The following is a 17,475-nucleotide window of genomic DNA, read 5'->3' on the forward strand; positions in this document are numbered from 1 at the left end:
AATTTTAATATGAAACATATTTTTACCATACAATTCTTAATTGGAAGGTAATACGTCAGTAAAGTAACAGTCACTTAACCAAGGAAAAACATTCTCTCTGATAACTTTTCAGAAAGCTGTCACTAGAATGGGTCATATAGACCCTAAGATCCTAAAAAATTCACAAGAAACAGGCTTTTTCTGTTATGCACATTGACAGATGTACATCCATACCCAATTGTGACAGCTTTACTACTGCAAATAGATATCAAGATTGAAAAAATGGCATTTATAAATAGTTAAAATTGTTTATTACCATTTTATCTGAAGTTGAGTTTGTCAAAATTTCTTCAAAATACATAACTGGTTATATTTTAACATTGTATGACAATTTTTATGTGGTACAGTTTATATTTTGTTAACTGATTGAAAAGTGGTTGTGAAATTTTGAAGAACAAGAAAATGGGTCAGTAATGATTTGTCCTCGATTCATAATAATAATTCAGGTAAAATTTTAAAAAGTTGTTGAATTTATTAGCTGAAATGATAATATTTGCAGAATTGTAAGAGAAATTTTATTTTTATAATTTCACTGTCAGTTATTATAGAAAAATCTGTTAGCTGATCGGAAAGAGGCAGTACGGGGATATTGTTTTTTATAAGAAATGGTTGCCAAGAAGAAATAAGAGAAAAAGTTGGTCAGGACACTTAAAAATTTGTCTCCTTAGCTGTTCAAAAAGGCGACAACATTCTTACAAATATAATTCATCTAATGCAACATTAATTCTTTCCAATTCCTTGAAAATCTACTTAAATTTCAAAAGAAAAAGCAATAAAATCTTAAAACAATTGCACTGCTGAAATTGTTTTCATTTTCAATACATTTTTTCACGCTTCACTGAATACACGCGAGCCGGACGGTGAGCAGCGTAAAATTTCATACAAGTAAGAATTACAAATATGAATATTTTGGATCTTCCACCAGAATTGATAACAGTGTGTTTCGCGTATTTAAAAGGAACTGATCTTGCTCGCGTAGCAAAGACATGTTCATTATTCAATGAAATCGCTAACATTGAAAGATTATGGCAAGACAGGTGTTCTAAAGGTAAGTGTTAAGTAACCATTTACTGTAATAGTACCCGGTCATTCTTTAAATTTGGATAACATTATTTTATTAAGCATATAATATGAAATTAGGCAAAGCCTATGAACGGGGAAGTCAGTAAAAAATCCTTTCATTTTTCCGTTTTAAAGGTGTCATTCGGTATTATATGTACCCACTTCCGCTTTCACTCGGAACACTCGACGATTATTATTAATCCGAAAAGTTGAGATTTGTTCCGTTATCGGAATACACCGCCTTTTATCATTGAGTTACATAGTAAATGGCGGCGCCTAACTAGAACTGACACTGAAAATTTCATTGATAGGTATAGAATTCTATATATTTTTTAATTGTTTTTTGTTTGAATTTTCTTTTAAATATACACGTGTAGTCTATAGCCGGGCAAGCCAAAGCCTCAAAGCGAGCTCGATTTTCTTTTACCGTAAGATAGTTTAAAATAATCGTTTATTTTTATTTTACATTTTCGGTTTTAAATTGTCATTCGGTTTTTATACACTGTTTCCGTTTATTCTGGTTTCCCCTTTCTATTATGGTTCCTATGTAAGTGCGCAGGATACCAGTCTACGCTTCCGTTTTCAATCAGAGTACATCGGCTTTTATCGTTATCTTGTAATTCGAAAAGTTGCGATGTGTCCAATTCGGTACTTCGGAGACGAAAGTTTTCAAAACCATCACTTAGCAGGTACTCGCGTTACCGTAAAGCTCGCTTTGCGAGCAGGCCCTTCGGGCCAGCTCGTCGAGCTCACTATTAAATTATCCAAGTCTATATCACAGCTATTTAAACACTAGGGGATACCCATTTTTCCTTCTTTGAATTCTGTAGGCTAGAGCTGTCATTGATTCAGTGCAAAGCATATCAACGATATATCGATATCAAGTAACTAAAATCAACGATACACCGATATATCGATAATATCCTATACTCACTTGTCTGTCATTCATTTTCATACCTGTTTCAATGATTTCAGTCAAAAACATGTTCTGTACAGTGTCTTGTCCACTGCATGAGTTTTTCTAGACAATATTATTTGTCACCATTGCTATGAAATAATTCCACTATATAACAAAAGCATCACATTTGATATAAATAATTGTTTCTGCATATATTTTGGGTGAATTGTATAATTTCTAGACATTTAATTTATAAGTCAAAAGTATCGATTTTTTAAAATGTGTATCGATTATTGATCGATAAAAAAATATCAACGATACATCGATATTGTCGATATCGATGACAGCTCTACTGTAGGCCGATGCTGCCAGTGTCATTTTTTTAAGCAGTGGATAAGTGCATGTCAGATCCTTAGAACTATTAAAAATAGTCCTATAAATATGACATTGCTTTGAAATATTTTTGCTTCTGGGCAAAGCAACATCATATTGAAATTGCTCAAAAACCCATAGCACATTCCGCCAGAAAATCAGGCAGAACGAATAAACAATTAAGACAGCATGTAGTTACATTAATTTGACCTATTTTTGAACAAACTAAAAAATAAATACCTTTTAATAATTAAACTGTCACATACGAAAAATCATGATTAAATCCTCACATGTAATTAAATTCCTTATATAGCCCATAAACAAATAACCGCCATACAGTGCGCGCCTTCTGACATATCTGTTCATAGAACATTGAAAGTTTTGTTTTATTTCAATCATTGAAAATATGTTACATTTATGATAACATAATATGTTTCTAAATCATGAATATACTTAAAGCAAATATTATTTTGTTAAATATTTTGAGAATAAAAAACAAAATAAATGGTATATATAATATTCATTGACATTCCTGGTGTATTCACAAGATAGTTCTGTGATCTTGCTCAAAACTGTTTTCTCCTTTTAAAATTATTTTAGGATTGTGTTTACTCAATTCATCAGTGTTTTTGCATCACAGCTTTGAGTTTGAGGTTAATACAAGAGTTTGTTATAATGTTATAGTGGATGCAGGGCATAAGTACTACAGGGCATTATCAATTAATTTATTTATGCTCAGTGGAAATCTAAGATTTTTATTGTGAGCCAAGGCCATTTTAATATTAAAAATTGATATTGTATCTGCAGTTTCTAGTGGAACAACATTATTTTGTGTCGCAATTGCAAAGGTAGTTTGTATTTGTTTTTGGTTTTTTTGTTGTTGTTTTTTTTTGTACTGAATATTTATCTTACTTTTAAACCTGAACATAAAGGTTGACAACTATTTATAGCAAAATTAGTGTCAACATTTTAAAAATTGAGGTCAGCATTGACTTTTATTTCGAACTAATTCCTCTACCTGAAAAAAGCCTGAACTGTTTAGGGTGTTTTAGGTATGACTTGTAAAAAATGTAGTGAATTAGTTTTGTAATTTTAAAATAGGGCTCTTGGACACACTTATTATGCCCCCCTTCGAAGAAGAGGGGGTATATTGTTTTGCTAATGTCTGTCTGTCGGTCTGTCTGTCTGTCGGTCCGTCGGTCTGTCCGTCAGTAGACCACATGGTTTCCGCTGATTATCTTGAAAAGTATTTATCACAAAGTCTTCATATTTCACATAGTGATTGGTCATCACTAGTAGATGACCCCTATTGATTTTTGGGTCACTAGGTCAAAGGTCAAGGTCACAGGGGCCTTAAATGTCAAAATGGTTTCCGCTGATTATCTTGAAAAGTATGTATCACAAAGTCTTCATATTTCACATAGTGATTGGTCATTACTAGTAGATGACCCCTATTGATTTTGGGGTCACTAGGTCAAAGGTCAAGGTCACAGGGGCTTTAAATGTCAAAATGGTTTCCGCTGATTATCTTGAAAAGTATGTATCACAAAGTCTTCATATTTCACATAGTGATTGGTCATCACTAGTAGATGACCCCTATTGATTTTGGGGTCACTAGGTCAAAGGTCAAGGTCACAGGGGCCTTAAATGTCAAAATGGTTTCCGCTGATTATCTTGAAAAGTATGTATCACAAAGTCTTCATATTTCACATAGTGATTGGTCATCACTAGTAGATGACCCCTATTGATTTTGGGGTCACTAGGTCAAAGGTCAAGGTCACAGGGGCCTTAAATGTCAAAAGGGTTTCCACTGATTATCTTGAAAAGTATTCATCACAAAGTCTTCATATTTCACCTAGTTATTGGTCATAAGAAGTAGATGACCTCTATTGATTTAGGGGTCATTAGGTCAAAGGTCAATGTCACATGGGCCTTAAATGTCAAAATGGTTCCCGTTGATTTTTCCATAATTGAACACTTCCATGTACCCATTTTTGGCAAGTTTATGTAATAAAATTATCAATTATGTGAGTCAATGGCTAGAAAGGGGGGTATATGTGTCGTTCGACATTCTTGTTTGCACATATTTTTTATGTTAAGGTGTCTGCTTTTCTACCTAGGTATCATGGGTTCAAGCCTTAGTTGCTGTATTGGGGTCAAGGCCCAGTTTGGCTAGCAGAATTGCATATTTTAGTAGCCCAAATTTTAATTTTACTGGCCAAGGCAATTGGGCAAGTGCTGATTTTGAAGACTGCTGATGTTTACACTACCATTTTGAATCTGTCTTAGTAGACTCACTGACATATTTACTGTTTAGGTATATTTTATGTTATCACATAATAAGAATTTGACATTGAGCATTCTATTCAGTTTTGTATTTAAACAGAGATTTATGCATGTACATGTATTAATGAGACAGATAAAAGTGTGTTTAAGTTTGTTTATACTCGGCGCCGGAATAACCATATGTCCATTCTTGCCGGTCCACTATTGTAGTCACATCGGGGACATCTTTTTCATGCCAAATCTTCCAGGAGCCTGTTCTTTGTTCTATGGTGGTGAAGGAGACAACAATGCTGCCAAGGCATCAGCTTTCCAACAAACGATAACAAAAAGGACACTTGTTAATGCTACCCTCCAGAGTTACTCAGGACAGGTCCACCAATCATCTCTGGTACTTGAGATGACTTGACCTTGACCTGCTGTGTGCTTTTTTATTGCAATGTGCACGCCTCTGGTGGGAGAAGAGATGGATAAGAATGTCAATAAAAGTTATTATTAGGACCATAATTTCTTTCTTTGCAGTTATGATTTTTTTTTTAATTGCCAACAATTAATTACATTTTATAATAATTATACAAACACAAATTCTTTTATACCATGTACAAACAGTACATAATAATGTACAGTATATTAGCATCTTTAGTTAATAATACCAGTTAATAATGTTGATAGTTGTTTGACTATTTGGCGTTTTTTTTATTAAAAATAATTGTGAACTTGAAATCTGGTATGATATACATGTATAACAGTTAAAGTTATAAATGGATTGAAAGATTATGATGTTATCTTTTTATCAACCAAAAAAAAATCTCTTACAAGCAGATTAAAATTACTAATTTCAATATTCTACCGTTTTGTTAACAAAAGAATAAAGTTTGTTTCTTGCTTTTTAATATACAAATGTAAAATCAACATACATTAATAACATATGTGCTTAAGGATTATGAGAAGTTAGTCTGATATAATTGAACTCTAAAGTCTGTTACAAAAATATTCAGGTGAACTGACAATAAATTCCATAAAGAGCTATTCCATTTGAACTAGAGCATTGAAACTCTGTAAAATTATCTTAGTATAAGGACTGGGTTGTCAAAGGTCAAGGTTACAGTAAATGTGTTTGGTTGTAACCAATACAATCTTTTTGAGTCAGGAAGTAGTTTCCCCTAATTTCATCAATACTTAGAGAAGGCACTGACATCAAATATTGAAAACATTTATAGCTTGATGTCTGAAGGGATTCTGTGACCTCTGTTGATATATGAGCTCAATGTCATGAATTTTTTAACATTAAATTTTGTAAATTTCAAATATAAATTTTTATTTATTGAAGATTTTGAATTATGGCCAAAGACCAGCAGGCTTTTGTTGAAAAAAAGAAGTATAGGCATATTTATATTCTACAGTGATAAGCTTTTGGGAAGATTCAGGAAGGGGAAATTTTGATGTAATTCAGTTACATTAGTGTCAAATTTTAAAAGTTTATATATATATAGCATTGTTAATACATATAATACTATGATATACATGTATTAATTTATCAGGTCAGTTAGAAATTTACTTCTATAAAGAATATTATAGGTGTCAGCTTCCCTTATTGTCACTGAGTTTAATCAGCCATAGAGTTTATGCTTGATTTATGTGTAGAAATGCTTATTTACCTATAGTGAGATTGGTTATTCAATTTTTGTTGCTACTGTACATAAGAAAAATACACGAAACCAACATCTATGTTTTTACATCAAATGGTTTTATATTTTGACTGAATTTGAAAACAAATTAAATGATGAACATAGTTTTGTTTTTCAGAATATGGTCTCCCTGTTGACAGTAATCTGAAAAAGTCATTTAAAGAGGTGTATGGAAAAGGTAACAGTTTTTGTTGATTTTGCTCTTTAGTCTTATTTTCCTCCATTTAATATTGAATAAAGTTTCCCATTTAATTTAGTTTATCAAATGTGATTTAGTTATTGTAAAATGTTTAAGCTATATTTGCCCATAGAAATGTGTTTTCATACTTTGAAGTAAATTCAATAAAAAAATTGAATAAAAAGTGAAAAGTGTTTTAGACATTATAACATACAAATGTATGATAAAGTATTAAAGTAATTTTTATCTTCTTAATCAACTTTAATCAATTTTGGAAGAACAAAGCCTTAAAGGAAACATCTCACTGCATTTATACATTATTTTTTTAATTAGAACATGTTAATTTGCCTTTCTATTGCAGTATTATATCAGAATTTAGTTTCAAAGTTTTGTATTAATTTTTGTGTGTAACATTTTAGATGTCACAAACTGGTCATTATTTTAAAGATAATGTTTCTATGCATAAGGGGTCCAAAAAACTTAACATTTTTCTTCAGCTTTAAATTTCTTAATGAGTTATTTCTCTTCTTAAATTTTCAAAATTTCTTTTTATGTAAAAATGAAAATGTCTCATAAGCCTTTTATAATGGAAAAGATTTCATATGTTGTTTATTTTAGTTCTACATAAGTATGGTTTCACAGTTGGTTTGTGGAGAAACAGCACAACTTGTTATGGAGGAGTTGTACACATATGGGTATGATACCTAAAAGTTTGAAAGTTATTAACAACAAAATCCTCCAGGCCGTCAGCCTTTTTACATAACAAAAAAATACAACTGAAGAACAAAAAATTACATACTGAGATGACAAAATGTGTAAGGTTGCCGGCCAGCTATGTTTTAGTTTGATGGTTGGGCATCAGTAGTGGAGTTTTTAAGTTGACCTCAAACTACTTGCCCCGCACCTCTGTTGGTTCGAATCTCACCAGGGATTTTGAATTCTTTCATTTGAGTAAACTATCTAGCTATATCTAGTTCTAGTTATGGAACTTCGGTGGTTCTACTCAGGTGTCGTTGATGTCTGAAATAATGCACATAGTGGCACCTGAGGTCGCCATATCACCTTTACTATGTTGGTGCGATGTTAAACCCAACCAAAAAAAAAGAAGTGTGAAGGTTCTAGTTAGGTGCTTACACATTCCTAAAAAAATATAGTATTCAAACTTCTGTCATCCTACACCAACAAACCTGGAAAATTGCCGGGTGAGCTTTAAAGTGATAGTTTGAATAGATTTTAAACAAAAGATTAATATTCACGAAGCAATTCATATATGTATACATGTATTTGCAAAATATCCTAGTTAATATTTAAAAGCAAATTTTATTTAATGAAACTGATCTGTGGCAATTTTATGTCTTGAAAATATTTTTAATTAAAACATTTTAAAATTTTGTTTTAACCGCCTCTGTGGTCGAGGGGTTAGAGTCGATGACTTCTAATCCAGTTACCTCTCTGGCGTGGGTTCGATCCCCGGGAGATGTTTTGGTAGTTTAGCACTGAGGAAGGTAGTCTAGTACTGGTGTAACTCTCCAGGAACGATGGTTAGGAGTCTACCTGCCTTTATGACTGAAATACTGTTGGGGAAAAGGCATAAAATGAAACAAACACAATTTTGTTTTATTAATTAGGTCCATCTCTTTGTTATAGATATAGTTCATGACTGTTGCAATGAGAACATAAAAAAATAATACATGTCCAAAGTATTTTTAATATAGATTATTGTCCTTTGAATAAATCTAGAAATTTTAACTGTATACATGATGATGCTGCATTAAATTTTTCTCCCGGTAAAGATAAAAAAATGTTACTTAAAAATCAATCTTCAAATTCAGTTGTTGTTTTTTTTTTTTGTTTAGTATACTAAAGAGGGAGATATTTTAGCAGAAGAACTGTTCAGTCAAAAAGATGTCCATGAAGAGTTGAAACAAAAACATCTGTTCTGTGTGTCACTGAATGAGAACGGGAAAGTGGTAAAAGAGTGGTTAGCAGATTGTTTATGTCCGCAGCCTTGTGAGATATATTTAGACAAGGTAAGTGACATCAATGTCTATCATTCCTGTGCCAAAGGTTATAAAGAGTTTTTCTTAGCTCAAACTCAGATCTCAGGTATTTGATTTGATAATAAGGTCCTGCAGGACAAGTAAGGTTTTTAATTATCATTGTATCATAGTTTGGAGACCTTTCTGTTGAAAATGTGTCAGGGTTAAATCGCATACATATACATGCACAGTGCGTTAACTGGAGTGCGGGTATTAGTTACCCGCACTCCAGAACATGCCCATTGATTGGCTCATTTTTGCTGGGGTTTACATATTGTGACGGCAGAGAAAGGGAAAGCGACAGAAATGTCATATTCAGATGTTCGTTCATTGGTTCATTTTTGCCGGGGTTTCATATTGTGACAACAGGGAACGTGCTTTTATGTTTGACTATGATACAAAAGAGAAAGAACACCAAAACACTCGGCAATCTGATTAATACTCGGGGGCTACGCCCCCTCGTACAAATCAGATAGCCTCGTGTTTCGGTGCTCTTTCTATTACTTGTATCATAGTTTGGAGACCTTTCTGTTGAAAATGTGTCAGGGTTAAATCGTATACATATACATGCACAGTGCGTTAACTGGAGTGCGGGTATTAGTTACCCGCACTCCAGAGCATGCCCATTGATTGGCTCATTTTTGCTGGGGTTTACATATTGTGACGGCAGAGAAAGGGAAAGCGACAGAAATGTCATATTCAGATGTTCGTTCATTGGTTCATTTTTGCCGGGGTTTCATATTGTGACAACAGGGAACGTGCTTTTATGTTTGACTATGATACAAAAGAGAAAGAACACCAAAACACTCGGCAATCTGATTAATACTCGGGGGCTACGCCCCCCTCGTACAAATCAGATAGCCTCGTGTTTCGGTGCTCTTTCTATTACTTATTTTGTGTATAAATAAAATCTCTGAAATTATTTTATACATGAATATAGTTTTCAACATTTGTATTTTTCCAAAAACATGCAATTTGTTTTTGGCTATGGCTAAATCACTGACATAATTACTGTAAAGTCAAATAATATTATTATATATGTACTGCCTGTAAATATATGCAGCAATTTTTATGTCTCTTGATTATTGTAAAAACATATTTAGTTGAGTAACAACTAATGAAATTAAATTTTTATTGCATTCACTTGCCCTGCCCGTTGTATATTCATTGAGCTTTTATCGCAATAGTCTGCATGATCAATTTTTTAAGGAGTGCACTTTAGTCAAAATACATGTAATAAAGTTTTTAAATCTATAACTGTAAGATTGAATCTAATAAATCATGTTATTAAATGTCACATGTTTGCTTTGATTTACAATATTTTAAAAAATGTGTATTTTCTTTAAGCATGTTATTTACATTATTATGACATAATGTGACTAAGTATTATTATAATCATGTTTATCATCACCTAAGTGCAATAACTGATTAACTCCTATTAAATTTAGAAGGACTTAATTCGTTACTGTACTAAGGTGATGTTATGATATGTTGCAGGATAGTTATGATTCAAACAAGTTTTGTGTTTTTCAAGAAGAAAGGAATAAGTCTAAAGAAGAGAAGGAAAAGGTTTGTTTGTAAAATACAATTTGTTCTATACATAGTACTCATCTTAAACATAAACATTAAAGGAACTCCACTGAGGTTTAAAAGCTTCAAAAAAATAAAAATTTGAATTTCTTATATAGATCAGCTGTGGCACTTAATACAGAAAGATGCAAACGATTATTAAGAAATATACTCGGAAATAAATTGAAAGTCGTATCTTTTGCTATTCTTAGCCTAATTAGAATGAAGATACCATGCTTTTCAAATCTTGGTCATTTTTGTGTCGCCTCTACGGAGTAGTGGCGACATATAAGGATCATTTCGTCGTCTGTCTGTCCGTCCGTCTGTCCGTCCGTCACAAAACTTGTCCGGACTACTCCTCATAAACTACTGGTGCAATTTCATCCAAACTTTACAGGAATGATCAGTACCAAGTCTAGTTGTCATATTGTCAGCATTTTCCGGTTCAATGATTTTTGTCAGAGTTATGGCCCTTTAATAATTTTTTATTTTAAAGTTTGTCCGGACTACTTCTCTTATACCACTAATGCAATTTCAATGAAACTTTACAGGATTGATCTGTAGCTCAAGTCCTTGCGCATATTGCACGGGTTTTCTGGTTGAATGATTTTTGGCCGAGTTATGGCCCTTTGATAAAAAGGTGGTTTTTTTCTGTATGTTGCCAGATACACAAAAGCTTGTCCGGACTACTCATAAACTACTGGTGCAATTTTATCCAAACTTTACAGGAATGATCAGTACCAAATCTAGTTGTGCACTGTCCGTCTGTCTGTCCATCTGTCACAAAATTGTCCCAACATGAAATTGGCCATCATGAGGCGACACGTGTGATCACTGATCGCTCTTGTTCACCATTAGAAAATTATTCCAGAAAAACTGAGTGAGTGAGTGATCGAAAACTTGTACACAAGTTATTGGTCTAGACCAAAATATTATGGAACATGAATCTTGAAAAATTATTTTCAGCCTTGTCATATCAAAAAACCTCAGTGGAGTTCCTTTAAGAACATAATTTCTTTCAAGTTTATGTTACAGTTATACAGAGACACCATAAGTATTGCCACTAATTACCTGTCAACATCAAATAACAATAACATGAAACGATAAACAATGTATGAATTTTATGTCTCAAAAGTCATTTTAAAGTTTTAAATGAATTGTTATAAGTGAAAAAAAAAGATATTTCAAGATGCAAGTATACTGTTTATATTGTTGTTGTTTATCAGAATATATGTACATGTATTATTATTAGTTGAAGAACATTAAGAGATGTGAATGTCTGGCAAATGCCTGTCTTCTGTTCACATTAAAACTGTTCACATTACTGATTATCAAAACTTAATGGTCGAGTAGTTTCTATAGGTCACAGACTTTAAATCACTTACATCTCATCACTGTATGTTCCAGTCGCAGGAATGTAGGATTCTCTCAGGAGAAATTATTTAGGACCACATAGCTAATGGCAGATTGTGATTCTACCACGGTATCTGCTTGTGCTTGAGATACTGCATGGAGGGGCATTAATACCTCCACCTGGAAAGCTGGAATATTGCTGTCTGACCTATTTGGTTTCATATGACTCAAAACTTATCAAAAGAGATGTTAACTAAGAATTATTCTACATGGTTTGAGAGCAATTAAGAATGATCATGTTTTTCTATGTATAGGAGAAGTTGTTATTCCTTAAAGAATGTGAGTTACGCGGTACACATCGAGAGTTGTGTATGTACAAATGGCAATCCTATAAACAAAATCAGTAAGTAAATTGAATGATAAAAAGGATGCACAATACTTATTATGTATCTTATATTGGAAGCTAATGATGATTATACAATAGTATTACATGTTAGCATACATGTACCCTGCTGATTACCGTTTTTTGCATATCCTATTGATTACATTTTGGCATACCATACTGACTACATTTTTTGGCAAGGGCGTTTGTGGCCGAGTGGTTAAGGTTGTTGACTTTAAACCACTTGCCCCTCACCCTGTGGGTTCAAATCCCGTCAGGGACTTTGGATTCTTTCATGTGAGGAAGCTATCCAGCTAGCTTTCAGAACACCAGTGATTCTTCACAGGTGCCCGTTTGAGCCTGAAATAATGCATGGAAGGGCATCTGAGGTCTTCCTCCACCAGTAAAGCTGGAACGTTACCATATCTCCTAGGCTGTGTCTGTGTAACGTAAAACCCAATTAAAACAAACAAAATTTTTTAGCATACCGTGTTCATTACATTTTGGCATACTATGCTGATAATAGTTTGGCCAACTATGCTGATTACATTTTAGCATACCCTGCTGATTACATTTTGGCATACCATGATGATAAACATTTTGATTACATTTTGACATACCCCGCTGTACTATGCTGATAAACATTTGATAACATTTTGGCATATCTTGCTGATTACATTTTGGCATATCTTGCTGATTACATTTTGGCATATCTTGCTGATTACATTTTGGCATATCTTGCTGATTACATTTTGGCATATCTTGCTGATTACATTTTGGCATATCTTGCTGATTACATTTTAACATACCATGTTGATTATGCTGATTACACTTTGGCATGCTATACTGATTTCATTTTGGTAGCTTAATTATATTTCAAAATATTTATTAATAAAAAAGTTTTGAATATAAAAAAAAAAAATTGAATACAGTAGGTATGATAGAAGAAAACACATACACATATTTTCATATTACAGGAGCAAACAGTCTTTTGAAAGGATTGACAAATCAAGGTTTGAACCTGTCAGCAAGGTTCCTATTCAGCCAGGGTTGTTTAAAGGCACATATGGTGGACATGGCACTGAAATTGTCCATTTGTACTATGATTCTGGTGGAACTTGTGGCCATGGTCAAAAAATATCAGTAAGTTAGAGAAATGAGTGAATTAAATAGAGGATATTGAATGAGTGTAATTAATACTGAATTTATTGAACTCGTTGAATAAAATTATATAATGCAAGCCTCTGGCGAGCATAATATTTTTTTTATTCAACAAATTCAATAATTTTTGTAATAAACTTACACCAAATAAATATTCTATTTATCACATACCAAAAGATCGTTTGAAGTGAAAAAGAATCATTTTTCATTGACGCGCCTAAAAAATAACCCTAACATTTAGCGTGTCTTAACGCTATGTTTATATAACACAAATAACATCACGTCAAAATATATGCATGGTCATGCTGTACCATTTTTATGGAGTGGCAAAATCGGCATGGGTATGTGATAATATTTTCTATGAAATTTGCAGGAAGGGAAAAGAATTTCAGAGCCACCTGTCATGCACAATTGACTGCTAAATTCTACTTATCCTGCGAGTTACACTACTCGTTGTACATTAAATGCATGATTTTCAAAATCAATTACGCTCTTGAAATTTATTTGTAATTATTTACTTAATGAATTTATTTGGTTGTGAATAAGTTTGAATCTCTAGCAGGATTGGTAGGAAAATGCTTGACAAGATTAGAGGCTGCTAAAATGAAAATAGTTTGCATTTTTATTATCGAAAACAAACTGGACACCAATCTGTGTGTTTGGTATGTGTATGCCTTGCACAATATTAAAAAAGATGATGTGTAAGGCAAAATTTCCCTATCAAAGTTGATCTAGGACATCAAGTCTAATAGTCATTTCTCACGGCTAATTCAGAAATTATGTTGGATAAGTAGTCCATTGCTTGCAGAAAAACTGTTTATTACCGGTTAGTTATCCAAAAAAGTCCAGTAGGTGGATTGACTGCCTAGATATGACCACAAATGTGTAGAATTAGGCATAAATATGGAACAAACAGATGTTTTTCATTTTAGAGTGAAATATCTATTTACTACTATAGTTTATATAACTTTTCTTTGGCATTGTTCAAATGTGCTGTTTTTTAACAATACAAAATAAGTGAATCATTCTGTAACTATAATGTAGCCTGGAAGCTTATGAAATATAAAATGTTTTTTATATGATGTCTGAAATTGTGCTAAAAAACATGCTATATTTGAACCAGAAAAACCAGCTTAAACAGTCAATTCAATACTTGTCATTCAAATATTCCTTATCTCTCACCAAAAAAAAAAAAGAAGCTGAAATGTTGTCAAATGACCTATACATTGAAAAAACCTAGCCCCAAAAAGTCAGGTGAATCCTGTTTATTATCCCCCGCCGATGGAATCGGGAGGGGGATATAGTTTTGGCGTTGTCTGTCCTTCCGTCCATCCGTCCGTCCGAATTTCGTTTCTGGAGTAGTTCTCTGCAACTACTGGCTGGAATTCAACGAAACTTTAAGGGAATCATCAATATCAAGAGGAGATGCGCATATCGTCGGCTTGTTCCGGTCCGACCCTTTAACTCAGAGTTATGGCCCTTGATTAGTTATGTAGTATGCATATAGAGTAAAAATCATTTCCGGAGTAGTTCTCTGCAACTACTGGCTGGAATTCAACGAAACTTTATGGGAATCATAAATATCAAGAGGAGATGCGCATATCGTCGGCTTGTTCCGGTCAGACACTTTAACTAAGAGTTATGGCCCTTGATTAGTTATGCAATATGCATATGGAGTAAACATCGTTTCCGGAGTAGTTCTCTGCAACTACTGGCTGGAATTCAACGAAACTTTATGGGAATCATCAATATCCAGAGGAGATGCGCATGTCATCGGCTTGTTTCGGTCAGACCCTTTAACTCAGAGTTATGGCCCTTGATTAGTTATGTAGTATGCATATAGAGTAAAAATCATTTCCGCACTACTTCTCTGCAACTACTGGCTGGAATTCAACGAAACTTTATTGGAACCTTCATTACCAAGAGGAGATGCGCATATCGTCAGCTTGTTCCAGTCAGACACTTTAACTCAGAGTTATGGCCCTTGATTAGTTATGCAGTATGCATATGGAGTAAAAATCGTTTCCGCGCTACTTCTCTGCAACTACTGGCTGGAATTCAACGAAACTTTATGGGAACCTTCAATACCAAGAGGAGATGTGCATATCTTCGGCTTGTACCGGTCAGACACTTTAACTCAGAGTTATGGCCCTTGATTAGTTATGCAGTATCCATATAGAAAAATATTTGTTTCCTCACTACTTCTCTGCTACTACTGGCTGGAATTCAAGGAAACTTTATGGGGTACTAAGAGGAGATGTGCATATAGTCGCCTTGTTCCAGTCAGATACTTATAACTCAGATTTATGGCCCTTGATTAGTTATGTAGTATGCATACATCTCATTGGCATTTCCAGATTTTACTTTTTAACACAAAGTTATGGCTCTGTTATTGCCCTGAATATTTATCAAGTTCAAAGAATTTTACTGTTTATGCCATGATTAATATATAAATAAAGCCTTATGTCTTCAGTTGTTGTGTAAATAATAACCAGTACTCGGCGGGGGATATAAATTCAACGAATTTGCTTGTTTTTACAGGGTGACCCAAACGTTCCCTCAGGTGAAGTAAGTCTAAGATTTAATATAGCCAATCATATGGTTCTAGACAAAGAGCAACAACAATTTCATGCTCTCAGACAAGAGGAGTTGGACGATGAAGTGAAATCAGCCTTCAATCATGAGAAAATGTTGCAACAACCATTCCTTATGCCATCTGATATACATATTGATGACAGAAATGCTGTCTGTCCAAAATTCTGTATAGCCAGGTAAGTATTTCTTTCAATGTTTTATTTTTTTCTCTGATTGGAGAAATTGGCAAGTGTAGGGTCACTGTGAACTTTTTTCTGAGTGGAGAAATTAGCAAGTATTTGGCCCACTGGCCTCAGGGTAATAAAACTTTTTCTGAGATCTGTCTTAAATCGCAGGATTTCATTGGTCAGTGCCCATTATGTGCATGTTATTGACCAATCAAATACTACAGATATGAGTTTGAGCTTAAAAAATTTCTATATAACCTTTGGACCCTGGTTTATTCTGGTACAGAAATAAAAATGTTCACAAAGTAGGTGCCTGTTGGTATAAGACTGAAAGTTTCAAAAAGAATATAAAACACACTGAGTGTAACAAGTTGTTTCAAAATTCCAAACTTGGTTTCCCCACCCACCATTTTGTGACAGTGATGCTAGCTGTTTAGCTTACATGACAATATGATGTAGCCAATGGGGACATTGAAATTGTATGTCTGCCTCTCGACCCTGGGAATATGTGTTTGACGTTTGAACCTTTCTCCTGTAACAAACCATTCACCCTCATGTGACTCGAGTACTTGTTTAATCAAAACCTTTTAGTGATCAATATAAGGTACAAGAACTTTTTGAACAATTGAACTATAATGAATACTGAAAGCTCAATTAAAAACAAAGAAAATTTTGTATTATAGTTTATACTTTTCATTTATACAAGGGCCTCTTATTGAATCATTTGATATAGTTTAACTTTCTACATTTGGCCATTTTGCTATCACTATAAAACTAAATGAAAAACATTGTAAGTTTGCGAATTTTTTCTCGGGCAAGGGTACGGGTTACCTAATGGGGTATAGAATCCATCGTTGTCAATGTACATTTTATTGTGTTCGATGAAAAACAAATTTGGTGTTTATGGATAGATTTCACTTCTTCCATTATTTTCAACCGAGTAAAAAACCTTTTTCCAGCTTTGAGGATGATAGTGAATGAAAAAAAGATCATTGGAGATGCAACAAATATTTCTTTTTATTGAAATCAAATACATTTTCCCCAAAACCAAAAAGAAATACTTTTTTCCTAAAAAGAAATACTTTTTCCTAAAAAGAAACACTTTTTCCCCAAAAAGAAATACTTTTTCCCAAAAGGAAAAGAAATACTTTTTCCTAGAAAGAAATACTTTTTTACCAAAAAGAAATACTTTTTTCCTAAAAAGAAATACTTTTTTCCCAAAAAGAAATAATTTTTCCTAAAAATTAAAGACTAAAAGTTTAAAAATGAAAATCCTTTAGTTCCATCATCATCATATTTTTGTTTGTCTTTCAAGTTTATGCATTTATTTTTCTGCCTATCTTTCCAAAACCATTAATATCTATTTGAGATTTTGAAATTTAATGCAAATTGTAGGTTCAGATATAGTTTTACATATTGGTTACTTGAACTTCTGTGATAAAATTTTGATATAATTTTAAAGTTTATTTGTTGTTATTATAATTGCATTTTATATACTTACTTTATACTTTATTAAGTGATATACAGGGAAATCTTTTTAATATACAGACATATTGAATATTTTCATTGTTTAACAACCAGGCTATGTGCATATAGACTTTATATTAAACTTCTGTTTTTTTATGCCCAGTTTGAGTGTGCATATTTTTTTTGATAAATTTGTCTGTTAATTATTTATACAATTATTGT

At 33.0% G+C, this 17,475-nt stretch overlaps 1 protein-coding gene across 1 annotated transcript; it reads left to right on the plus strand.

Moving 5' to 3' along the window:
* The first annotated feature begins 715 nt into the window (after positions 1–715).
* LOC132725984 (F-box only protein 31-like) lies at positions 716–15,823 on the plus strand. Its single transcript, XM_060711213.1, has 8 exons — positions 716–1,087; positions 6,461–6,520; positions 7,139–7,215; positions 8,377–8,550; positions 10,057–10,128; positions 11,796–11,884; positions 12,841–13,006; positions 15,566–15,823. Exons 1-8 carry the CDS (start codon positions 940–942, stop codon positions 15,797–15,799), a joined length of 1,020 nt encoding a protein of 339 aa, XP_060567196.1. The 5' UTR covers positions 716–939; the 3' UTR covers positions 15,800–15,823.
* Positions 15,824–17,475: the final 1,652 nt, after the last annotated feature.

The sequence above is a fragment of the Ruditapes philippinarum genome, unplaced genomic scaffold (assembly GCF_026571515.1).
Source record: "Ruditapes philippinarum isolate M1 unplaced genomic scaffold, ASM2657151v2 ctg554_1_1_1_1, whole genome shotgun sequence".
Lineage (NCBI taxonomy): Eukaryota > Metazoa > Mollusca > Bivalvia > Venerida > Veneridae > Ruditapes > Ruditapes philippinarum.

Bases quoted from the DNA above. Each gene is read 5' to 3' on its own strand.
- LOC132725984 (XM_060711213.1), top strand. From the start codon at position 940: ATGAATATTTTGGATCTTCCACCAGAATTGATAACAGTGTGTTTCGCG. The intron at 6,521-7,138 runs GTAACAGTTTTT...TGTTTATTTTAG, and splicing joins TAAAGAGGTGTATGGAAAAG to TTCTACATAAGTATGGTTTC. The intron at 13,007-15,565 runs GTAAGTTAGAGA...TTGTTTTTACAG, and splicing joins GCCATGGTCAAAAAATATCA to GGTGACCCAAACGTTCCCTC.